Genomic DNA, 26,497 nt, shown 5'->3' with positions numbered 1-26,497 from the left:
ATATTTTATTATTTCGACATTTCAAGTATCTGTTAAAAAATATAGTGCTATTTTACATGCAATATTTCTTCGCATCAAAATGGCATGACACTGGCTTTTGTTTCTGACACTGAAATCTTGAGGATCAGGTGTTACCAGTCTAAAATGTCTCTTTTTAAAACTTTCCAAATTTTAAAATGAGCGGATTAGGTTTAGTTTAAAGCTATTTTACACCCGAAACCCAGCTGTGATGCTCAAACCCAACACTCTGCTACCCCACAGGACACATCACACCAAGTGAAATGGGCCCCTTCCCCATCCATTCACACCCATGCTTCACCCGTCAGCCAAAACATTAAAACCACAGACAAGAGGAGGTGAATAACACTGATTGTCAGTTCTTCAGGTGGATGTGTTGCAAGCTGGGCCTAAACTGTGAGACTACAGTCCCAGTGACTTTGGCCTGCTTGGTGTGGCGGTAGTATGATTGTATCAGGCACAGGCGTGTTGCCACTAGGTCAAGAGTGGTCTGCCATCCAAAAATACCCAGGCAAGAGCTGCTCTGCAGTCAGAAATTAACCAACGATGACGCACCGGAGAACGCCTGACTCAAACTGCTCACCCACATGGTTTCTTGAAGCCACAGCAGTAAACATAGGCAAGAGTGAGTAATCCTCGTACAGAGGTTTGTAGTCTTTTGTAGTCCATATTCAGTAACCTCCTGTTCAACCTTGTATCCAAACCTATTACCAGCTTTTAGCTTGTATGTTTAACAGTTTAACTGCATCTAGAGATCAAGATTTACTGCTGCCATCTCCATCCATTACTGTGTTGCTAGCTATGGCATTATGGCATATACCATTTTTGGTGGCAAATGATGATGAGACTATCAAAGGAACTGAACATGGAGCTGGATTTGCAGTACATCTGTGTGTATCCGTGTTAGAGATCCACGAATACGTTTAATAAGCCATTAACCAGCCGCTTTCATAGCTATAGAGAGACCTGGCTGTTGTAATATATATGTATATATCATCAATCATCTGTGTATATGTATATAAATCATCAGTGTGGCCTGTGCCACAGTTTGGGCACTTTACAGAGTCAGAACTTGCCCAGGTAATGCCCCCTTTGGCAGAAATCACAGCTTGCAATTCTCACTGTGCAGAAGGCCTCTAGTTCTGAGATATTATTGCGTTGCCTTGCTGCACGGCTTGTTAGAAGTCTGTCCACTAATTTTCTTTCATTTACTGATTGGGGAACTGAGAGGGCGATTCCAAAAGCTTCAGTTTGTGTCTCTTCAGGTCTCTTCATACAGGCAGAGCCATAAGTATTTGGACAGTGCCACAATGTAATGTCATTTTGCATTTGTGCAACAACAATATTGCATCAACCATTACAGAAATGAATGAATTACATAAGAATCATGAAATTTGGCACAAGTACATGTGTAATGTGAGTATCTGGAAGAAACCTTGCCTAGCCTGCCACCACAAGTCACTACACTATCAGCACTTTTAAGCTGGTGTTTTTTTAAGCGTTCTGCGCATGAAAAGAGTAGAGAGGGAGAGAAAGCGAGAAAGAAAGAAAGAAAGAAAGGAAGGAAAGAAGCGGAGAGGAAAAGGAGGAAATTAAAAAAGGAAGCTGAGGGATGCGTGTGTAGAAACACAGCACCATGAACAATGGAGCAAGGTACACTTACAGCAGCGTTCACCACACAGAAACCTGATACATGGTCATATGTGCTCATATATATTATAAAGGATTAGGCTTATATTTCAAAACATATGTACATATTTACTGTATACATGTGTCAGTATCATTTATTGGACACATGCATAATATACGGATCATGCATATATTCTTGTTTACATATAACATATAGGTATATTAATTATCGTACATGAACATACATAACATATGTATGATACATACCCTGTATTGTTAAATATATGTTTATATATAGCTAAGGTATGTCCATCCCAACCAACATGCTCATGTGGGGTTCACATGGGTGGAACGTGGGCTAGGTGGGTTCCAGGTGGGCATGGACTTGAAGTCTAGGCCCTGTATGGTGTGTATCATACAAGACAGGTCAAAGACAGGCCTTTAACCCATCCATACAGTAAACGGTAAGCGGTATTGCCATTATTATGGCACCTGGAGAGCAGAGAGAGTTAAGGGGCTTGTCCAACCCAACATTGGCAGCTTCCCGCAACCCAGTCATCAGTAACCCAGTGCTCTAACTGCCACCACTGCCCCCCTAGTGGGTATCATATGTCAGCATGGAACCTAAGGAACCTGAGGACAAGACTTTCTGGCTTAAAGTGGGGCTACCCACATGGACATGTTATCTGGGTATATTTAAAAATGGTCCATTTTAAATCTATACATAGTCATATTTCTTGTTATAATGGTAATATTAGACACTAAATACGTGTAAGCTGGTTTTACTTGTCAGGGTTGTATAAAAAAAATGATCAAATCTTATACAAATCGAAATAGAAATGTGGGGATATTTGAAATCTTGGTGTCGTTTGGAGTCACTTGCTTTGCTTTCTGCAGTTCCATGCTGTTGCAGTCTCATTGCTGTGGAGCAGCAGAAGTAGAGGAAGCGCCAGAGTGATGGGGGTCGGGCTTTGGATCTCTCTGCCTGAATGACATCACGCTGGACAAAGCGAGCGAATGGACTAGGAGTGGTTTCGTTCCCCCCACAACCATTCCCCTTTTTGAATCAGCGGTCGCAAAACAAGACACTTCACGCTGAGCTCCAGCTGTGAAACGATACGGATATTGCTGATTTGGAGAAAGATTAAGGGCGTACCTTTTTAGAGCGAGCTGGAAAAAAGAGGGGAATGAACAAAGTAGGCTGACTCTAATGTTTATCAGATCACTCCTGCTGGATGGCCGGTGGTGGTCTCAGTCTAAGTTTGCGTCTTCTGGTATGGTAAGTTGATTATCCAGTACGCTTCAGTGTGGTTTGTTATGTGTGCGTCTGAAACGCGCGTATCGAAACTTTACGCATGAATCTAAAGGAAAGCCCCGGTGGTGGAGAGGGCTTTGTGTAGGCTAAGGAGCTCAGGCAGCTGCTCGCAACAGCTGGAAGTGGCCGTCTTAAAGGCTCCTACCGTGCTATAACGAGACAGATGAGCCCAACAAGCAACGCTGCATTTTTACGCAACGTTTACGCAATGTTTAGATTCGTAAAACTTCCCCCCAACATTGATATGCCTTCTTAGCCCACCGGAGGCCCATCCACCCTTTCTACCATTTTGGGGGAAAAATCCTGGCAGTGCTACTCCTACAACGGGACCACAGATTGAATCACATTCAGCTTAGATTGACCAGCCTGAATGCTGGAGTGGAAAAGCGCAAAGCCAAAGACCACCACTGAGTTCAATATAAGGGCCTCACTATACCCCCACAGTTCCACATGCCCAACTGTTGGAGTGCCACTTTTAGAAATTTGATACCAGACGACTGGGTCTCATTCAAACAGGCAAATGTAGTTGATCACGACTCAAGCCGGCTAATGCAGTTTGAATGGTCATTGGTTCATAGGTTAGTCATGCTATCTAGGTAGGCCTGGAGCCTGAAGCTTCAAGTCCAGACAAACTCCCATTCAGCTATGGAAAGAGAGTGTATTTCTGAGCTCCCGGCCAACAGAGGTTGTACAGTGACTGCATTTGGGACGGTTTCCCCTGTGGAAGTGAGGTGGTGCTGTATTCGTGAAGGAGGAATGCAGTGAATCCTTCACTGCCTCATATCCGAGGCTCGGGGACAGGCTTGTTGGTCAGAGAAGAAGAAAAAGACTGGCTTTTATTTGAAACCCGCTCCCTGTAGCTGGAGGAATGGGAGGTTGTGCTTCTCTGGCCATGTTTGGACCATTCTTGGCCCCAACTCTGCTTTCAGGCTGTACTTCCAAATCCCACAGAACCTCGAAGGTGTGACCACTTGTGGCATGAGAGAATAGCATAAGCAGCTTGTCATAATCTTTTATAGATACACATTGTATCTCCCAAATGGCAACTTTACAGGAGACGGAAAAACCCTTCTTAATTTCTATTGGTCAATTCGTCATAACATTGACACAATATTAAGAACAGCTTGAAATGATGTCAAAAGTTCAAAATGTTAAAGAATAGAGATGTCATGGAGATACCATCAAAAATGCCCTGTTTGTGAAGGCGACAGGCTTCCAAACCAGAATATGCAGCTGGCAAACAGTGGTCAGTGGTCAGAAGGTGCTGTTGGTCAGTGAAGTTATATGATATGTTGGTTAGAAGAACACAGTTAGAGAAACGCAGCGTTGGTTACTGACTTCTCTGTGAACTCCAGACACGTTTTATCAGTTCCACCAGCATCTCACCTGATTTCCTTTAATAAAGGCTTGATTAGAGAAACTAGGTGTTGTATAGGAACTAACCTGGTCTTCCTCAAGGCGAGATTTGGAAAGGGTATAATCACATGCACGTCACAATCTATTATTTATTTGTTTATTTGCATTTTTTGAACTTTTAAACATTCTCAGATGGTATCTGACGTTTGCACAGTACTGTATATGCCTAAACCATTGATTGTCTTAAATGGCTGAGCTTGCATTCTTACTGCGACTAATTTATAGGCCAGACAAAGGTCTAGACAAAGTCTTAAAAACTACAGGGTGGCGCCCCACACACATTCTCTCTTCTGCATGCTTTTCACAGCCACATTCATTAGCTCTGTTTCTTCTTTCATGGGATGAAGTGGATTGTTTTTTATTTTAGTATTACTGTACATCTTCAGTCTTGACCTTCTAACCTTCTGTGACCAGATACAGAGAGAAGAAGAGAGAGAGAGATTTAATTGAAACTCGGCTTATTTGCTGATAAAATCAAGCAGAATGAAATGATATTTAACACGCCGGTGATTTGTCATATTGCAGTATGACCTTTTGGATAGTAATATTGTCCTCTACAGCGTTATACAGTGGAGCTGCTGATGCCCCTCAGTGTTAATTTAGTTGTTTTACTTTAGTTTTACTTTTCTGTACTACTTAGAATCAAACAGGCTTTTGTTACTGTGCCTTTACAGTACTGATATATGTAAATGAACTCTGCTCTGCATTATTGGCTATAATGCTTTAGGCCTCATTCAAAACACAGCCCAGGCCTAAAAAAACACTCCTTCTAACTTGGCTAGCTTGACTGCTGTAGGCTGAATAGATGATTGTGGATGTAAATAGTTGCATAAGGATTGGTCCTTGTGACCTTTTTTTCTCATGTATATTTAACTGTGAAATGAGTTGTGAATTTTTAAGCATGAAATATTATATTCATTTACTTGATTTCAAAACTAAGGTGAGAAAAAACTAGGTTCTACTTTCTGTTAATGTTTCATTTTTAAACATTATTAGCCCCAGCTGACTGTGAAGGCCACACTGGAGGTCACAATGACACTTGCGTACATTTACATTTACGGCATTTAGCAGACACTCTTATCCAGAGCGACTTACAAAAGTGCTTTTCTATTTACCCAAGAAAAACCTCAGCTAGTTAGAATAGACTAATAGTTCAAAGATACCTCTAAGCTTTAGACATTACTAAACACAAGTCAATAAGGTGACCATAGTACTCTGCTATTCGCCCAATGCGTACCCCATCAATATGTCCGAGACAAACTCAGCGGACCTTACACCCTCAGAAACAGGGCCCTTAGTAAAGGCATGGTTCTTTATAGTCTCCAAGAACTCAAAAGCCATTTACCTACAGTAATAGGTTCTCTGCCTGGTCATTTACAAGGAAACCTCTTAAAAAGGGTTCCACTGTTGTTAAGTCAAGTCAACTTTTATTGCCATTCCATCCCATATATAGGCTGTTAGCAGTTTTCCTTGGTGTAAAGTGACATTAACAAAGCAGAAGTACTGAAACATAAAAAAACAACATAATTAACCCCTTATTGCAGAAAGGCTTATTACACACTAAGGTGTGTTACAGGCCATAGACTGTTTAAGGGGGTAAAGATGATTTGATCAGTTAATGTATTTTTTAAAAACTGAATAACCACTGAGAACCTTCTTAAACCTTCTGTCTGTACCTCCATCCAGAGAGAAGGACAAGCAGTCTGAGAGAAACTCATTTGTGGACACAAAATACCTGTGGAACCTGAGGAACCCCAGTACTGACAGCTAAAGGTTAGATATTGTACCATGCACTTTCCCTACCTGTTTTCCTGTTCTGGAAAAAAAATCAAGGATCGAGCAGCGAGTAGTAGTTTCCTTTACCCCCAAATTCAACATTAAAAAAGCTTATTTGGTATAGTTTCACTGTATTACACGCATCCACTGAGCTATTCTTCCTATACATAAATGGATTCTCATTAAGACTCATTTCAGAGAAATACTTCTATACTAATTGTTCAAACACCTTCATTATTGCTGAGGTAATCATTCAACAAACATATACCTGTGTCTTATTATTAAAGTGTAGTTAAAGCAGCATTATGGAGAACTGGCATTCTGGGCACCCCCTACAGTCGAATATGACTCGAGTTAGGCAGCGTTAGCATCTTTGCGATGCCGCTAGGGAGTTGTTTTCAGTCACACCAGACGTCCACCTCGATTAATGGGGAGAGACCAAAATACTTAAAAGTGAGGGTCAGATTTCGAAAGCATACTGATAGACTAAAACATCGGACAAAAACCTCATGAATAGTTTGAGGTTAACTCGAATCTGATTTGGCTGTTCAATTTGTAGATTTGACTGTTATTTATTTTTTTTAGCATTTAAAATGTTGTACAAGAGGTGCTGCGTATGATGAAACAGTACTGACTGTTTTCATTATCGACATATAATGTCAGGCTGCTACAGGGATTAGTGGAAAACTGAGACAGACGACTGCTTGTACTTATGTTTAAAATAAGCTCTTACAGCTTATTTGACGTTTTATTTCAGTTTTAAACACTTCTTTAATTTCTCTTTAAACTAAAAAGAACAATAGAAGGCCTGAAAAAAATATGCAGCATTGCCCGCTTTTAAATAATAATTTCTCGTCTCCTACAGGCGTATTAGGTGACTGCATTTTTCATTAAATATCAACAAACCTGGCACTTTTTTCTGTCCTTCTTGAGTAACTTTTGTCAGTCGCTCTGGATAAAAGCGATAGAAAATGCCTTAAATGGGTAAAATTAGGTTAGGGTTTGGGTTAGGTTAGGGTTAGGTTAGGGTTAGGATTAGGATTAGGTTAGGGTTAGGTTTGGGTTAGGGTTAGGGTTATGGTTAGGTTAGGATTAGGTTAGGGGTAGGGTTAGGTTAGGGTTAGAGTTAGGGTTAGGTTAGGGTTAGAGTTAGGGTTAGGTTAGGGTTAGGGTTAGGTTAGGGGTAGGGTTAGGTTAGGGGTAGGGTTAGGTTAGGGTTAGGTTAGGGGTAGGGTTAGAGTTAGGGGTAGGGTTAGGTTAGGGTTAGGTTAGGGTTAGGTTAGGGGTAGGGTTAGGTTAGGGGTAGGGTTAGAGTTAGGGTTAGGTTAGGGTTAGGTTAGGGTTAGGGTTAGGGTTTCTCAATACTACCTGTGTTAGATGGTTAGCATCAGCATTACATATATTTCTCTGAAGGTGGTTCACCCAAAGCTTTACCTTACTGAGCTCGACTAAGTGTTTAGGATGTATCTACTGTAAAGTCTGCCACTCAAATAGATTTGCAGTGTTGGATGAAGTGTGCTTCAGGAGTTAAGCCTGATAGTAGAAACACACTGCTCTATTGCTAATTGCTAGAACGGCACACAGAGGTTGGGATAGTTTGGAACTTACTCCTGCCGACGCTTGTGCTGTGCTCAGACTTTGGCCTCAGGAGCTGCTTTTATTCTGATCAAAGCGTTAGACTGCAGAGTGATTCTCCTAAGCTCTGTGCATGACTCACAGTATGTAATGCTGACTTATGAGAAAATTCAACCTGTACGTTTGAATGCGCCACATGACTATATTCATCGAGCCCTGCTCTCTTGTCTGAACATGGGTCGAATTGATTGAGCTCCTGACCTGGCAGTTTGGTGCTTGTTGGCGCTGAGGCCTGAGTCTGAGTGAGCTAACATGCTCGGTAGAATTGTAATGAGGAGCAGCATGTTTATATGGTCTCATTCTGGTCTGTGAGCTAACCTCCCAGAGCATTTACTGGTCCTGCTATTCGCTTAACTCAGCCACCCCTTTTCTGTTACTGCTCGATTGATGTGCTGCCGTGGAAAACTGTAGAAGGGCCAGAAGGTTTTAGCAAGAAAGAGAGGAAGAGCTCTGCAATCATGTGGCAGTAAAAAATGACGTTGGTCACTGGCTGGTGTGTAATGTGAAACCGTGTTTTTCCCCTATTCTTCCAGTGTAATGGTTGAGGTTAGAATTTAGGTCAGACAGGCTGATGCTTGACCATGAGCAAAAATAGAGAAAGAGGGAAGGAAGTAAAGGGAAGAACTGACAGGATGGAATGACATATGTATGAGTAATACGGGTCCAGGGTTTACAAAAGCTGTCCTATGAAAGAAACTTATGGAAGGATCATAAGATGAAAACAAAGACGTTCATAAAAATAATCCTCAATGCAGCGTTCTGTTATATTATCTTAAATATTATTTAAAAAAAGGATTTTATTACAATTATTTTATTCTCTTTATCAAAATGTTTTTTTCTTAAGATTTATCTAAGACAAAAATGTATGGAAGGATCTTAAGATACTTTAAGGATAAATTTTAAAATGTATTTTATTAAAATATTTTTAAATATTTTTATCTACATTTTTTTCCTTTAGATTTTCGAGACTTTAGCAGTGGTGAGAGTTTTGTTGTTTTTCATGGCTTGGACCATGTGACTTGTGAAAAGTGCGAATTTAACAAAAGCTTCTGGGTGGCTTTAGAGTCTGTGGGAGGCTGTAGACTCTCCTGTCACTTGAAATTGGAGCCATAGAAGAGGGGTGGACACAGGGTGGTGGTGGGTGTGATGTGGTTGGTCACAGAAGTAAAGGGGGGAGGGGATAATGTATAGAGTGTGGGAAATCGAGGCAGTGGAGTTCAGGGCATGGTCCTTCTCCCAAGATTAAGTTATTTCCTAAATACACATATTGAATCAAATCATGGAGAAATGAGATATTTCCTCATTTAATTATTTCGTAAAAACATCTCCAGGATTACCAGCACAATTGGTGAAGATCAGGGAGGAAAAAAAGCCATGAGAAGATGCCTGTTCCTTATCAGCTGGATCTTCCACTGCAAATATGAAAGGAATCCCTGCTCTAAGCCCTGAAGCAAAAAACAAACATTTCATGCAAAAAAAAAAAATCCTACGAAAAAGAACATTGGCATATATTCCCATCCATATTTTAGGTTTTTAAGCAATAAACGAATCCTTCTGCTATTCCCGCTGCTCCTCCTGTAAATTTCTCTCAGTGTTTTCCTGTCGGATCAGGTTTTTGATGGGGTTAACAGTGGGACGTGACCTGTCACAGTCCTTGTGGGCACAAACCCAAGCCAAGGCTGGAGGCTTGCAGATGCTTTCATTTCTCTTTCTGATCTGAGGCACTGACTAGTGGCTGGAGGCGCGATCACCACAGGGCAGGCAGCACTTCTGAGAAGCTTTGGACAAATAGAAGTCCCTGAAGTTCCCTGTGTAGCACAGTGGAGTCTGTCTTCTGTACAGGGGCAGAGAGTGAACACACTGTTTCCTGGATGGTATGGAAATTTCCCTCGCTGATTTGATAGGTTAGAAAACATCACTCGCCCAGAGAGGGATCTCTCTTTTGCTGATTGGTGTGCAATGAAGATTCAGCCTTGACATTTTGTGAAGAATTGACTTTGAAGGAAGGAAGGAAGGAAGCCATTGAAGAACCACTGTTGGTTCCATGAAGAGCCATGTTTATAACAGATATGTGGGTTTCAAGAACCTTTAAAGGTTCAACCCGTTGATGTAGGTTCCAGTTCAATGATTCTTCACGCTTACACATCTCTTGCAAATATGGTTCCTCTACGGCCTTTATTTTTAAGAGTGTGGGGATTTGTGTAGTTTCTGGTACCATTTGTGGTGGTACTGTGCTGTAAAGCATTTCTTCATTCTCCCCTGATTTCTAGTTGTGCATATTTGTCACGCTAGGGGTTTCAGATCCTCAAACAAAGTATAATATTAGCCAGCATGAGGAAACTAAATATGATTTGCATCTACACACAGACATATCAGAATTTTATGACCCCCTAGGTTTGGAAAGAACTAAGCTCGGATTAGATCAGCTCCATTTACAGACTTGCCGTAAAGGAGCACTGTGTAGTTCTATAATTCCATACTGTAGTCCATCTGCTTCTCTATATATTGTGTTAGCCTCCTTTCAACCTGTTCCTCAATGGTCAGGATCCCACACTGCATGGACACTAACATGGTGGTGGTGTGTTATTGAGTGGATCAGACCCAGCAGTGCTGCTGGAGTTTTTAAACACCTCAGCAAAACTGCTGGACTGAGAGTAGCCCACCAACCAGAACAATACATCTACAAAGTGGACCAATTCGGTCAGAGTGTTTTATGGAGCTGACAGTGAGTGGACACGGTGTTTAAAAACGCCAGCAGCCCTGCTGTGTCTGATTCTTAGTTTTCTTAGATGTTTGTCTGGGTTCTTCTGTAACTTATGGAGCTTGTTTGGTAGGCTGACCACGTCTGGGAGGATTCACCACTGTGCCAGGTTTTCTCCATTTGGAGATATCGGCTATCGGTGTGGTTTGCTGGAGTTCCAGAACCCCAGGATTGACTTTGTAACCCCTTTCAACATTGATATACTAGGAGTGTACGAAAATATTGATATCGCTGCTGTCCAATGAAAAACAAGTATCTCAATTTTTGTCAATTTGTAGTTTCTCCTGGTTTGAACCCTGTAGCTGCTCTGTACACTGTGTGAGTATTTCTGGATGAATAGACCAATAGAAATGCTCTAAATTACTCAGAATAAACTCTTATTTTTCATTGACTTCCATTCAAGGTTTTTGTGTTTCTTGTAAAGTCACCGTTTTGAAAATACATGGTGTTGATTCCCTAAAACACTGTATTGTTTCATGAATAATAAAGATTGGTGGCAGACAGTGGTTTATTTTGTGTTGTGTATAAACCCCAACCACTAGATAGCAGTGTTGTACTCTGATCCTACTGTTCTGATTGGATAAAAAGTATCTGTTCTTTTACTCTGATTTGATGCACATGATGGTGTGTTTTTATAGTATGACAGCTTACCTATCGATACTGTAAACCTGTCTTCAGCCCAATGATATACTCTATCAATAACTTTCTTTCTCATTTCTTGTGACTGATGAAACTCGTTTGACTCGTTGAAACTTGTTGAATCTGGAAAAATTCAATTTAAAAGCTGTTTTGATTTAATTTGATCTACCAGTAATCAAGCCTGGGTGTGTCTGGATTAACTGCTACGAGTTAATAGCTGAATTTGGATAAATGGTTGCTATCAAGTAACTATGGGGAAAATAATTTTTTTCCACTGAAAATTACATTCTCTGTTTATTCAGTTTGTCTAACGATTATGGGCGAATTCTATTTTTGCAGCACTGTACATGTCAATGTTTCTGTAAAGGCCCAATTGTATAAACGGCAACCTCACCAGCATTGATTCCTTTTAAATGTACTTAGTCAGGGTGGGGTTTCCTTAAAGCATCTTAGCACTAGGGATTATTCCGTAAATGGTGGAACAAGCAGCACACTGAGCGCTCTTCTTTGCCAGCTCTTCTAAGAGGCCTTTGTGTAACTGGGCCTAGAGCAGTTTTGATTTGATATGGGTTTAAGAGAAATGTGCTGTAGATTTGTTATCAGGATAAATAATAGGGGTCACAACAGGGCTGTTCCTACTGTATATTATTGGTATATCCATTGTTCTTCTAGAATCCTGACCAGTTCATGTATCCCAGTGCATCATCAATGATGACGAGACAAAATCTGAGAAAACCGAAAACCATCTGTCCAAACTGAGATTTTAATAATATCAATAACTGCCTCCATACAACATCCCAAACATATTAACCTTTGCATGGTATTGCCATAATATGGTATGGCAACATATTAATATTTATGTATATTTATATTTATGCATGGTATTGCCATATGGTATGGCAATCTACTTTTGTCTTGACAATATCTACATATCTAAAAGTTATTTATCCTTTGGAGAAACTGTCCTTTGGGGCTTTAGATGAATGCTGAGTATTAATGACAAAGTGAACATCTCTAAATCGTCTATAGTTGACTTTCAAAGTGAAGTGCTACTATATTCTACAATGTATAGTAGTTAATAGAGTGTGAGGAATGACCTTAGACACCTAATTTCACATTTTTACATTCATCAGTGATACACTATATGGATAAAAGTATTGGGTCACTTGCTCATTCAGAGTTTCTTCTGAAATCAGGGGTGTTAAAATAGAGTATATCCTGCTTTTGTTGGAGTTAATGTCTCTACTTTTCTACTAGAGCTTGGAGGATTGCTGTGAGGATTTGATTGCATTTAGCGACAAGAGCGTTAGTGAGGTCAGGATGCTGCATGATCACAACCCACCTCCAACTCATCCCACCACACCCAGATCATCCCAAAAGTATTGGATGGAGCACCATCCATCATTCCAGAGAACACAGTTCCACTGCTCCACAGCTCAATGGGGGGCTTTATACCCCTCTAGCCCACGCCTGGCATTAAGCATGGAGCCAATAGGTTCATGTTCGTGTTTACTAATGTCTAAGCTTAGAGGTATCCTTTGAATTATTAGTCTATTCTAACTAGCTGAGGTTTTTCTTGGGTAAATAGCAAAGCACTTTGTAAGTCGCTCTGGATAAGAGCGTCTGCTAAATGCCATATATGTAAATGTTAATGTAAATGTTTATCTGCTCCAAAGAGTCCTATTTTATTGGTGTACCTGCCTGAAGGTGATGTGTTAAAAAAAAGGCTGATCAGTGTAGGTTGTTAACAACTGCTCATGGTTCTATAATATTATTAATTAATATAATTAATTAATTAATGAGATTAATATACATATTTTAAAAGATTTTTTCTACTTGTTTTAAGTGATTTCAGCTTGTTCCTTGGGTAGATCAATTTGCTTAGTTTAAAACATAATACATAACTCACCTTTTGTCAAGTTATGTCGACTTAAAATTATCTGCCAGTGCGAACACACACTTTCAGTAGAGGAAATTACCTAAAACAAGTCAAAATAAGAAATAAAATATTAGATAAATATCAGATAAATATCTGAGACTAGATTTAAGCTACAAAACAAGCTTCAGTGTATTATTAATGCTTTCTGATGTAATATTCAGTGTCGTGTATTTTAAACATCTTTTAATATTGTGATTAATCTTTTTTGCCACACTGTCCTCCCTTATGTGTATTCCCTCAGATGGCATCATCTTCCTCAGTCATACACACATAAGCTTTTTGTATTCAGCTCATCAACTGATGATGTTCAGAAAAGGTTTCCTGCGTGCTGTCTGATTTTCCTCTACCCCCCCCCACCACACACACACACACACACACACACACACACACACACACACACACTCGAACATGCACTCATACTCACACACAATTACACCCCTTCCCTCCTCCTGTCAGTCACACGGCTGTAAGTTAATCAGTGTGTCTGCGTGTGTGTGTGTTTGCTCCTGCAGTGCTGTGATTGAAGAGGCCGTCCCGCTGTTCCACACACACTCCTCCTGATCTCACACACGCTTCCTGGGATCAACATGCTGGCCCTCCTGTTGGCTTCACTGCTGGCCGTCCCTTCTCTCGGTGGGTGATGTGTCCTCTTCCCTCCTCTCTCATTATCTAAAGACCACAACCCCTGTCAGCCTGAACACCAGCAGCAGCAGCAGCAGCAGCATCCAACCCCTCAGCCACAAGCACTGGCTCCATTAACATCTACCATAAAAAGGGGGGTTCGCTAAGATAATTAATATGAAAAAAATATATATATAATAAAACATAAATAAAATTAAATTAAAATTAAATCAAATATTTTAAATGGAAAAGGTACACACACTAAGAGCAACATTGAGGTTATGTTTGTATTGTAAGATATGGTCATTATCGTGACTGGCATATATATATATATGTATATATATATACACACACACACACACACACACACATACACACACACAACTGACACCAAGACTTTAGCAGCAGATCCTTTAACCGCCATATGAGGCCAAAGGGTCAAAGTAAAAATTTTTAAAAAGTATCATGGAGCAGAATAGCAGAAATGTAATGTCCCCATATAAGGACGCTGGGTTTTAAGAGGTTATGTCCTGTAAGATGTAAGGTGGGGCCTCCATGGGTCGCATCAATGAGCCTTAGGTACTGACCACTGCGTACCACGAACCACCCACTGACAAGTAAACACCTTGTGTCCCAGTCATCATTCAATATTATACCATATAGCTCTGCTTAATATTGGTGAAAAAATGACAAATATGGCTGTATTGTCTTGTCCTGTTGTATTTTCCTTGTGTGCTGCTAATTTTCTAGTGCTAACTTAAACTGATACCTTTAGCCAGTAACCGCCAGTGTGAAAAACACACACCTCAAACAGCTCCGATACTAATCTTTCAAACCAAATCTGGTCCTCTATTCTCGAATCATATCTCTTAATAATCAGGGCGACTGTAGATCAGTGGTCATCCATCAATACGTTAATATGGTGCGAAATGTTTCATTTTATGGAGACTGCTGTACACGTCGCTGAACACTCCAGAAACACTGCCTGTCATGTTCTTTTTTTATGTTCCTTCTATATTTCATCCTGAAGAATCTTCCTTAAATGAAATATACATGAATTTACAGTCAGAACCTCTTTAATCTGCTTTATGAGTTTTATATCGAACTCCGGGTTCACATAAAAGCACCCGGAAAGTTTCTGTCCCTTTTCAGCTGAAGTCAGGAGAAGGTCAGGGATTTAATAAGAGTAGTGTAAAAGCGGGATTGTAAAGCAGACAGATGGACTGTAAAACACGCAGGATTGATCAGCAGAGGGAGACAGGAGGCAGAAAGGAAGAGAGGCTGGGTTTTCCCATCTGACTCAGCGCCTGAGGCAGCAGTTTCCCGTTGGTGGGTGGGTGTGTTTGGGGTTATGATTGTGCCTCTTCGCTGGGTGTGGAGTCTGGATTTCAGGCCGCAGCGCTGCTTTCATTATGCAGGCATTTGCAGAGCTGCTGTTTCCGCTGTGGATCGCTCTGAAGGGAAGCCTATAGTAAGCCTATACAGTATGTTATTGATGTGTAAGTTAGAAGGACACAGTTAGAAGATCACAAGTTTGCTTCCTGACTTCTCTGTGAACTCTGTACAGATGAGACACTGTACAGATTTGTTAATGAAGGACTCATTAGATTAACTAGGTTTTGGGCTCGAAATATTGAAAATAACAGAAAATAAAGGTGTGCATGGGTTTTTGAGCAATGCCACAGAAGAATCACTTTATTTCCACGCAGAACAGTGACTGTAACAGAGATGTGTGAGTGTCAAGAACCTTTAAATTGGTACCTTTAATTTGTACATAGGCCCACGCTTTAGTTCTTCACCTTTATAACTGCACTTCTCGACAAATTAACATCAAATTCAGAGACCCTAAAATAGAACTCTGTGGGACTCCACACAAAATGCTAAACCACTACCGAAGAAATATAGCAGTTTCGGCAGTAGGATTATCAACAGGATAATAAACCTAACGTTCAAAAGGTGTAAAGGTTCTTTACGCTACAAACATGGTTCTTTATGGAAGTAAAAGCAGTTATTCTAATCTATGGCATCACATAAAGAAACATTTGTTGTACCTTATTTATTTATTTATTTATTTATTTATTTATTTATTTAATATACCTCCAACATGCCAGCAACACAGAGGAAGGGAAAAACCTTCTTAACTTTCAGTGGAAGTCAAGGTAAAAAGATGTCTGTGTCCCCCATTAGAGTTGTGCTATATAGAGAGGGACTGTTTAGTTTACTAAGTAGTGGTGGAAACACAAGTCATCATCATGAGTCAGCACCGGTCACATAACAAACGTGTGGATGGCTGAGTCGTGTTTAAAGCTCTGTTCACACCTGAACTGAACTCTCAATCAGTAAAAGGAATAACCTAATGACTGTGTGAGGTTGCTTAGAAATGTAAGCCTCCCATTAACGAACTACAGGGGTAATACCTGAGATTCACAGCATGTGGTTGCTTGTAACTTTCACTTGCTCTGTTGCATTCAACTGGCTCCAGTTCATAACAAGACATCACAATTTATTTTGGTATAAATGTCAGCTGATGTAGTGAGCTACAATGTTTACTAAGAATGACGAGTGCATTGTGGGAGATTGTAGTTCCCTTAAAGTGCCCTAAAACTGAATATGGAGCCATTTCGGCCATAGCCTATGTAAATTCGAGTCATTTTGGAGCATTTCTATTGGTATGATATTGTAGCATGTTAGCTCTTGAGTAGTATATTTACTTGTGATCAGCTAAGAAACTAGTATTATACTTTTATAATCTTAAATGCTAAAAATAATAAAACTCTAGTTATACATTATCATATTAAACTGCAGGAGCACCTTCTATATCTATATCTTCTATATCTCGTACCAGCTCAGCACAAACACTAACGCACCACTACCATGTCAGCGTCACTGCAGCGCTCAGAAAGACCCACCACCCAAATACTACCTGCTCTGCGGTGGTCATGTGGGGTCCTGACCGTTGAAGAACAGGCTGAACGGAGGCTAGCAAAGTATGCAAAGAAACAGATGGACCATAGTCTGCAATTACAGAACTACAGAGTGCTCCTATATGGAAACAAAGAGGAGGTGTTAATCATATGGCCGATCAGAGTATATATAGTGTACATAGAGTGTGTGCATATGCACAAGCAAAGGTCTCAGAACTGTTCCAAGAAGTATAATCGTTTCAGCCGTGTTGATAGGGATGGTGTGTGAGCGAGTTAGTGGATGACCTTGCGCAGGAGTGTGTGAGGTTGCTGTCCCTTCACGGGATTATCAGCCTTAATCCTTCTACTGCTTCTTATCCTCATGCTTCTGCTATGCTGATAATTGCTCATATCTTTGAACAGGATTAAGTGCTCTCGCTCTCTCTCTCGCTCTCTCTCTTACACACACACGGAATTCACTCAACTGCTCAACAGGGCAGAATACACATCGGCTTGTGCTAAATATGTGTTTCGTGCAGTCTGTCCTGTTGGATATTTTGGGAAAATCTTTTTTATGCAACTTCTGTTTTTACTATTACAGACATTTGGGACGAAGCAGTCCAGAGTTTAGCTTAGCTCGACAAAAGCTATCATTAACCGAATTTAGACACTACATAAATGCTGCCTTGTTGACATGACGCAACTAGCCAGCTTTGGCCTACTCTGTCAGATCTAGAGGACTGGAGTCTGTGCCTCCGTCTTTAACCATGTCTTCTTTAAAATGCTGCTGTTCTCTTAGCCGAGGAGGAAAAAGTCACATCTCAATCCCCAGAGAGACAGATAGGAGCAAAATGTGGTCCCTGCTTTAGTAATGCAAAGGCTATGAAGTGCCTCACCTCGTTCCTTTGCTGAGGAACTCTCTGAGAGAGACAGAAGAAAAACAGAACAGACTAACCAGCTAGCAAACATACAGGGTTCATAAACTTACACGGCTTAGGGCTTGAGTGTCGTACCCATGTTCTCCACAAGGTTGGTGTGGCGCAACAGATAACACCAGTACCTGCCACTGAGCTGCCACACCATGTGGGAGACTGGGGTTCGATTCCCGGTCTGGGTGACTGTGCTGCGCTACACCAATATGAGTCCTTGGGCAAGACTCCTAACACTACACTGACCCACCTCTGTAATATGAGCAACCCTGGAAGTCGCTCTGGATAAAAGCATCAGCTAAATGCCATAAATGTAAATCAGCTAAATGCCATAAATGTCCACATTCACAGCTGTGGCCTGTTTAGGCTTGGTCTTTATTGCTGAGCTGGAGCTATTGTAACTATTATAGCTAATGTAGCTAACATTTCAGGGAATAAGACATACTGTTAACTGTGAACAGATCCTGTTCAGATAGCTTGACCATATGTCCTTTTTTATATTGTGTGAAATGTCTGGGATTTTGCAGTAATTTCACATCTGTGATTTTTTTCTACATTCTGTGTGCAGATGTATACAGCTTTGAATGTCCCGCCTTCTTAATTTCACTATTGATCTACATGTACATTACATTTACATGACATTACATTTCAGGCGTTTAGCAGACACTCTTATACAGAGCGACTCACAAAAGTACTTCACTGTTTACTCCGAAAAATACCCTTAGAAAATTACCCTAAAAAAATTATGCACAATGAAAGTAGATGTTTTGCCATATAAGTTATTAATTTAACTTATTAGTTTATTTATTTATTACTTATTTACATGAGTAAATGCTTATGTATTAATGTTCATTTCACATTTAAATTAAACATTAAACAAAATAAACAAATCTCTTACTGTTGTTCAGCCAGATTAATTCATTTTAAGGCAGCTGTGAAAAGGACAAATAAGGACCTTGGTCAGTTCTGACAAGCTTCATTTGAACCAAAAAAGAGACTCTGATTAACTGTTGATCAATACAGACGAGGTCTGACTTAAAATGGACTAATGACAACGTCGTTGTATGTAAGGCTAGGCCAGTCATGTCCAATAAAAATGTCAGTGGTTGTCTCTGGTCAGTCACGTTGTTAAAGAGCTGTGCGAGTGTGAAGACCTTTTTAAAGGTTTAAAGCATTCACTTGATGTGGAGGTTCTTTACAAATGAAAAGGTTCCTCAGACAAGCATTGGTCTTCATGGAATCAAAACTTTGGGTATCCCTGGTCAAAAGTTCTGGTACTGTGAATAGACAAGTGGGTTGAATATGAACAGATGATCTCCAGATTAGTGTAATGCTGCTTTGTACAATTTTAGAGTGGAAAACAAAGAAGAGAGGCGCCATGCAAAAGTTTGGGTACCCTAAAAGATTTGTAATTAATGAGTTTGTGAGTTTTATGGCTTGTTCACAGTGATCGGTAGGAAAAGGTCAGGCGAATTTCAAAGCTTTGTAAAATACTGTGACTACTGTGCTAAATCAGTGGTAATCAAGGAGGGCCTTTTCGTGAAGGTATGGGGATGTTTCAGCCCTCAACTGCCCCCTAGTGGAGGTACAGTGTCTATATAAAATTATTCACCCCCTTTTATTGAATGTATAAATGGAATCACTGTCAATATAATTTGGTTTTTAATTTACAAAAGAATGTACAAAATGTATAAACTCTTTATTGTCACAGTGAAATGTAAATAATTAAATAAAATTTTAATTCTATAGTTTAAAATGAATGATTGCATAAAAATTCACCCCCCTTAACACAAGGTCCAGGCACTTGGTGCTAGTAGTCTCACAATTAGTGAAATGGTCACCAGTGCAGTGAATGTGCTTTAAGTGACTGTAGTATAAAGACACCTGTCTGTGGAGTCCTGTTAGTGGTTAATTAGTAATTATAGAATAAATTATTTAAAAATTAAAATGATTTAAAAGGTTATATTGACCATGTTTCCATTTATAAAACCAAAAAAGAGGAAATCATCAATGAGGATGAATTCTTTTTATAGGTACTGTAGCTTTCATTATTCAGATAAACAAGAGGTATGCAGAAGGGAATGTGAAAGTTCATCACAGCCCTATGAGTTCACCATGGTCGCACAGTGCTGCTGAATTGCAGTTGGCTCAGCTGATCTGGCCACAGTGTGAGTGAGCGCGGCTTTGTGGAATGGTCTTCTGTCATATGACTCCTGGAAGTTGCAGCGGAGAACCAGCCTGCATTTCTCATCATCCTATCCTTCATTCCTTCCTTCAATCCTACTGAACTCATCTGTGGAAACTCTCACACTAAGTCAGAGTGGATGAGCCATGGATCAGCCAACACTGGACATAGCTTTCTGATTTTATTGGAGTTGCTGGAGATGCTGCACCTGCTTTCGTGGGACCATAATACTTTCTCTTCTCTCTTCTTATCAAGCAGGGGTGCATTAGACGACTGCACACTCTTTTAAAAAGGTCCCAAAAAGACAGTTCTTTGTGATACCAAAAAAGAGCAAGCCTAAAAACCTTTCAATTGATGGCTCTAGAGAATATTTACATAATGTAAACACAACTGTACACATGTATCATCATGTAAAGGTGTACCTTTTTCATGTAGAACATGGTTTATATTAATTTCTCACCCTTAAGGGAGCCAAATGTGGTTCATCCATGGCATTGCCCCAGGAACCCTTTATGGTATCTTTTGTTTTTTTGTAATACATTAGATTATGAAAGAGAAGTTGAGGAGAAGCTCTTGACTGGTGGAGCTCCCCTGGTTTTGCTCTATGCTCAGGAGATCATCAGAAGGTCAGTAGATCAAATCCCAGTGTTGTCATGAGAGCAAAACTGCTAAGGTAGAAGTAGTGCTATCCTTTTTAATGCTCTGGAGCTGCCGCCCATGAGCCAGCGTTTCTCAGTTGAGAGATAAATGAGCATTGCTTTGTGTTTGAATAGCTGTGTTGCTGTGGTCATTCTCAAGAGTCGAGCCCAGTCCTGGAGCTAGAAATGAGCTTGATTAGCCTTAGTCATTCCAAGGATCTGTCCTCCATCCACAAACAAACACCAATGGACAAAACCGCTCAGTCATTATAGTCCCTGCAGGATGTTCCTCCTAAATTGCATGTTCCTCTGGATGTTGTAAGACCAACTACAAACACCATCAAACTGTAGTCGTGCAAGAGGGGCCGCAAGCCTTAACCCTGTTTGCTTCAGCAGCCTATATGAACTTTTTTTTAGTCCTTTCCTTTGTAAACACTTTGTTTTATCCCCCAGCATTTCTCGGTAAGAGATGAATGACTATTGCGCTGTGTTTGAATAGCTGTGTTTTGATTATTTCCAGTCCAGCCTAGTCCTGGAGCTAGAAATTAGCTTGATCAGCTAATAGCTATGCCAAGGAATCCTATTGTGGTTAAAGCAGGACGTTTCTCCTTAATTGCAGGTTCAACAGTTTGTCTAGAAGCTCTAGGACCTTGTCCACATGTCCGTGGGTATTGTTTGAAAAGTAACTTTTCTATTCATTTTCGCCTTTTGTCTGCAGTCCAACTTTGTTGTAGGTGACTTTTTTTAGATGAACTGTTTTGCAAAACTTTCTATATTCAGAAACTGTTAACAGTGTGGTTGTGTATATGAGGAAAAACTGTTTGCGCTATTATCTCCTTCGTTTAGGCTACATGTAGGGCTGGGCAATATGACAATATTTTATCGTATCGTGATCAATTTGTTATCGTGGTACACAATATGTTTTTCTAAGCATATAAAGGATGTCATCAGTGCTTGAAGAACACTGATCAAACGGCCATTACAAACAGTGTAATTAGTCTGGTGGAACTGGATGAAATGCTGCATATTTTGAGTAAAAATCACTGTAATCAGTATAGGGGGGTGTATGAATAGTACTTCTAATATCTAGTAGTAGTCTTTTGCTACCAATGCATTTCTTAGTACAATTGCGTAGTACAATTGATATTGTGTATCATGAAAATATCTTTAAATATCGGGATATTACCATATCGTCTAGCCCTAGCTTTGTGCAATGGCGGTGTTTAGTTAAGCCAAATCTTTCTTTTGATGCAAAGGTTATTTATCAATTTAAAGCTCATATCTGTTCTACCAAAAAGGTTCTTAATGGAGCCAAACATGTTTCTTCTATGGCATCACTGATTTGCGCTATCCAAATGATTTATGCTATCCAGATATCTGCTCTATACATCTGCTGGGAGCATTCTAATGGAATAGCTTTAATAAAAAAGCCAACATACACCAGCAAACCAGACCAACATAACCTGAGGTTGACTCTTTTTAGATGAAGATGGATGTTTGAACATTTCATGATTAATGGGCCAATATATCTGCCCAAATTAATTTCACTTTTTACAGTCATGAGGACATGGTCTGGTATTTGGTGTTGACAAACAGGATAGTTTCATGTAATTTTTTTAGTTAGTATATTGGAATATGTGGCTTTAAAAAGACAATTAATCCAAAAGTAAGTGAAAGTAATCAGAATAAGCAGTAATGTTTTTTTCTTCATTTTAATTTGTCAAATTGTTTCCAATTTTCTCCCAATTTGATGCTGCCAACTAACCCTAGCGCTAGCAATGCTCCTGACACTGGGAAGGTAAGCCAGCAATCACCCCCTTACAAACTCCTGTCGATGTGTCATCGCCAGACAGCCGGCCAACATCGCTTCAAGAGTGTTGAGGGGAGAGAGCGCCATTTATTTACGTACCAGGAGAGACAGCATGGTCAATTGTGCTCTGTCTGACTCTGACTGCTGATGGCAAAGTGGTAGCGTATTCGACCGCTGAGCAACTCTGAGCTCGGAATGCATTTTTAAAGTAACCCCCCCAGCTCTGGCTATATCCAGCACTCTCACGACACAGACCCCGACGCTTTTGGACGAGACCCGGTGGGACCTCGAGGTGGTGGGACAACTCTGAAAATAAAGGGGTTGCTGTGGAAGAATGGAGAGAGATTTTTTGTTTGTCAGGGACATCGCTGTTGTCGCTGAGTGAGCCGCTTTGCCCGCACATTAAAGGGCAGACAACAGCAGTACGAGTGAATGTCACTGTTGGTTTGGCATGCTGCTGACAGCGCCTGACAGCCTGATTTTATGTTGTTATGTGGATAAAGATTTTTTTTAAACAGTGCTTTTGTGGAAGGGATGAAAAAAATAAATACCCATGTACACTTGGACTGGGCCTAAGAGCAACTACACACACCAGCAGACGGTAGTAATAAAGTAGGGGCCTCAAGCCTTAACCCTAATTTCTTCAGCAGCGTCCCATATTGGCATTTTTCAGTCCTTTTCTTTGTTTTCTGCTTTGCTTCTCCTGCTCCTCAAGGTATGATCTAAATAACAATGGGAAAGGAACTCATGGCCTTGCCTGTGCTGTTACCAAAACCCCACTCCTCCCTCTGGAGATTACAATGTGACCCTCTCCCCTCAGCTAATAGAATGTGACTTTTTCACCCGGGTGGAAGTCCTGGAGGAATTGTATCCAGAAAGTGGGGCTGGCTACTGGGGGTTTTTTCTCCTTCTTAATTCACTGAAAAGTAACAGTTACTCAAATTTCTGAAGAAGACAGAGTCATGAAGACATAAACGAGCAGTGTATAATCACTTCTCTCCCTCTCCCTTTCATTGCCTTTCTCTCTTTCACACGCGTGCACGTCCGTCTTGTCGTTCTCTGACTGTCTGCTGGCCTTATCTCTGTCAGCTCTTCAGCCACTGCCACTATCATCAGCAGTCTGAGCCCATTAACAGCTTATTGATGGGTATGAGAGCAGCACAGCACATCTGATAAAGCCGCTGTCGCCACTGTCACCCAGAGCGAGCGAGAAAGAAAGAGGGCGAGAGACACGGATGGAGGAGTGAAATGCGAAGGGAGAGGAAAACTGACAGTTAAGTGATTGAAACAAATATCACTTAGTAAAAAAAAAAAAATGATAAAAATCAGGGCAGGACTCAAGGACTCAACACCTAGACAAAGACCAGGACTTCTGGTTTCTTCCTTGCACACCTTTCAGGAAAGTCAAGCTGGCGTGGTCTCTTGATGGAGATGATATTTTAGGATTGTTGGAGACTTCTTTACACATCTTGTGGTCTGCGCCTGTGCTAAACTTGCTAGGACAGCATGATCTGGTCACATTGGCAGCTGTTTTACTTGTAAAGTATTTAGCAGACAGTGGAACGGGTGATTTCTAATGGTTCTGAGATCTTTTTTAAATCCCAAGCATATGCATCTACAACCTTTTTTCTGAAGGCATCAGAAAGCTCTTTGGATCTCACCATTGGTGATCCCACTCACTAAACTAACACCAAACTAAATCCCTGAGGTTTTAAACAAGACAGGCTCCTCCAAAGTCCTCTCTAATGATGATCTAATCATCTGCAGCTGATGTGAGTCTAATTTTAGGTGTTTCAAGTAGTTACAAATGTGGGGTGTCCAAACTTTTTCCTCACAACAAAATTGCATTTTTTAAAACTTAATTTCCCTCCCCATTTTTAGATAGATGATTACCCAACCAGCTTCTTAGTACTCTTCCCCAGATCACATGTAATCAATATGACACATGCCTTCTCCAATACGCAACTTTTTTGGTGTTCAAAAAAGAGGATACTGGGGACACAGGGGTGGCTGCCATGGTTAGAATGTTGTGGCTGGGGAGGAGGCCTAAGTTGTAGGACCAGGGGAGTTTAATACCTTTAATACCTGAAACCATTTACTAATTAGCCACGACTAAATAATAGCTTTAATAGATAGAATAGAATAGATACAATTCCATTATTTCACTCTTTTGTGTCAGCAGGCTTTAATGGTGTGTGTGATGCTTATTTGATTACTGATTTGAAACTGGGAGCTTGGTCCACTTGCAACTGAACCACTCTCTCTCTCTGGCAAGCAGTTTGACCAATGGTTGCATGTAAAAGGAGGTGAATTTCCAATGAAAAACATATAAAAAAATATTTTACATTGACTTCTATTGAAAGTTAAGAAGTTTTTTTCCCTTTCTCCTGTAAAGCTGCTGTATTGAAGATACATGTTTTTCATTGGACAGTTATTATATATATATATATATATATATATATAGACCAGTTGTGTCTGTAAGAAGGTTGGGCCTTAAGAGCCTGTAAAAATCTGATCACAGAATATAGAAGCCAATGCTGCCATGAAATCAATGCAGTTTTGCAATTCTGGCTTGATGTGTGTTTGTAGATCCCAAAAAAGAGGAGGCATGGTCCCTACATTAGCTTTGTAACTCCAGTGCAAAATGAAGGACACGAGACACCAAATATGTCTTGGATGATTGGATGTATATTTTTAATGCTGTTTTGATGAGCGTTTTGCTGGTATCACTCATGCTGAGCTGTTTGATGAGTGGCTGGTCAGGAATCGTATGAACAGATGGCCATTAGATGTAAGCTGAAATGTGTTTAGTTTATATATATATATATAGAAAGAGAGAATCACAGGGGGAGTAAAAACAGCCTGTAGCTGACAGTGTGTGATTATATTTGGACAATACCTGGACAGAATGTTAATAAAACTCATCCGAATGGAACTCAAAGTGCTGATGGAAATGTGTGGACAGGAGGAACAGAAGGAGGGAGGGACGGGTGCAGCTGGAGAGAGGAAAAGAGAAGGAAAAAATGGGGGAAAACATCAAGAGTCTGAAGTGGGACATGGGAAGGTGAGAGAGAGAGAGATAGAGAGAGAGAGAGAGAGGTTTTGATTTGACAAGATTTCTCTGGGAGAGAGGTGTCATGTGTGGACGTGCGACTGTGTCTCATCTCCGCTCTGCTCTGACCTGGTAATGACCTGGAGAGAGAGTGATAATCCACTCGTCCTGCTTCGGATGGAAATGAGAAAGTGACAGGTCAGCTAGACTTCCTTTGTGCCGCTGGTGTGTATTAAAGCTGTGAGCCGTCAGATCCTACACGCGATTCCTTTTCCTTTTAGGCGTGTATACAGGCTGCAGGTCACAGAGTTTCCTCAGCAGCATCTGCTACTCCCTATTTACTGGTTTAAAAACGGTAGGTGAATAAATCAGGAATCCCCTCAAGCTGCAGTTCTTTGTCCGTACCACCTGAGGGCGATGCTGTCACACTGCAGTTTTCTAGCTCTGGGGTAAGGCCTTACAGAGAGTACAGTTCAGGTAACGTCTGCCTGATTTCTGTGTCAGATGTAAAAAAAAAATAATAATAATAATAACACTCAGGCATTTGGAAAGGGGTGTATGCGTGTGTGTATGTGCTGTGTAGGAAAACCTGGAATCTACCCACCATTTACAAATAACACAAGTCGGCAGGAAGGTACAGGTAAAGTGCTTCTTGTAGAAGCTACGTCTTTCATTTTTTTATAATTAAAATGATTTAAAGCAACATTATGTAGCATTTTGTACCTTAAAGTGACAGCTTTGCGATAATGGTGATGCTCCACTAACTTGGAATAGGGGGAATAGTGCCTCATTCGTTGCCTCTCTGGGCTCAGCACACTGCTAACTGCACTTTTGCTCACAAGAACTGCGTAACGATGCATAACCCGAGTCATATTTGTGTGAAATCCAGTAATATTACTCTACCGCCTTAGTCCACATGCTTCTTTACTTTAGATGCTGGTTCTGTAGCTCTCAGCTTGTGCAGAAATGCATGTGTCAAACGTGTCCTTTATGGGTGGCTCAAAGTGCAAGTTCCACTTCCCCGACTGTAGGGGGAGCCCAGTAGCAAGAGAAATCTATTTAGCATAATGCTCCTACCAACACGTCCTGTTGGTTACTTAGGGTAAGGTTAAGATTTCAGGTTTACAGAAATAATTTCAGCGGCCTTTCAGACACCATCAGAGGTCCTGTGCATGCTTGGAATGGTCAGGTCTGTAGTGGGACCTACTCAATATTAGGCTGGTGTTATTAA

The 26,497-nt window shown here is 40.6% G+C and overlaps 1 protein-coding gene across 2 annotated transcripts in view; it reads left to right on the top strand.

The window, feature by feature from the left end:
- The first annotated feature begins 2,593 nt into the window (after positions 1–2,593).
- Positions 2,594–26,497, top strand: part of cd276 (CD276 molecule) — a 123,335-nt gene continuing 99,431 nt past the window's right edge. The window contains exons 1-3 of one of the 2 annotated variants that reach the window (XM_072695197.1): positions 2,594–2,926; positions 6,065–6,151; positions 13,641–13,761. In XM_072695197.1, coding sequence (XP_072551298.1) covers positions 13,716–13,761 — 46 coding nt within the window. In that variant the 5' untranslated portion in view covers positions 2,594–2,926; positions 6,065–6,151; positions 13,641–13,715. The remainder of the gene's footprint in view (positions 2,927–6,064; positions 6,152–13,640; positions 13,762–26,497) is intronic. The other variant, XM_072695198.1, reaches the window with a different exon arrangement.

This window comes from Salminus brasiliensis, chromosome 13, assembly GCF_030463535.1.
Source record: "Salminus brasiliensis chromosome 13, fSalBra1.hap2, whole genome shotgun sequence".
NCBI classification, from domain to species: Eukaryota; Metazoa; Chordata; class Actinopteri; order Characiformes; family Bryconidae; genus Salminus; species Salminus brasiliensis.
This window is presented reverse-complemented; position numbering and strand designations above follow the sequence as displayed.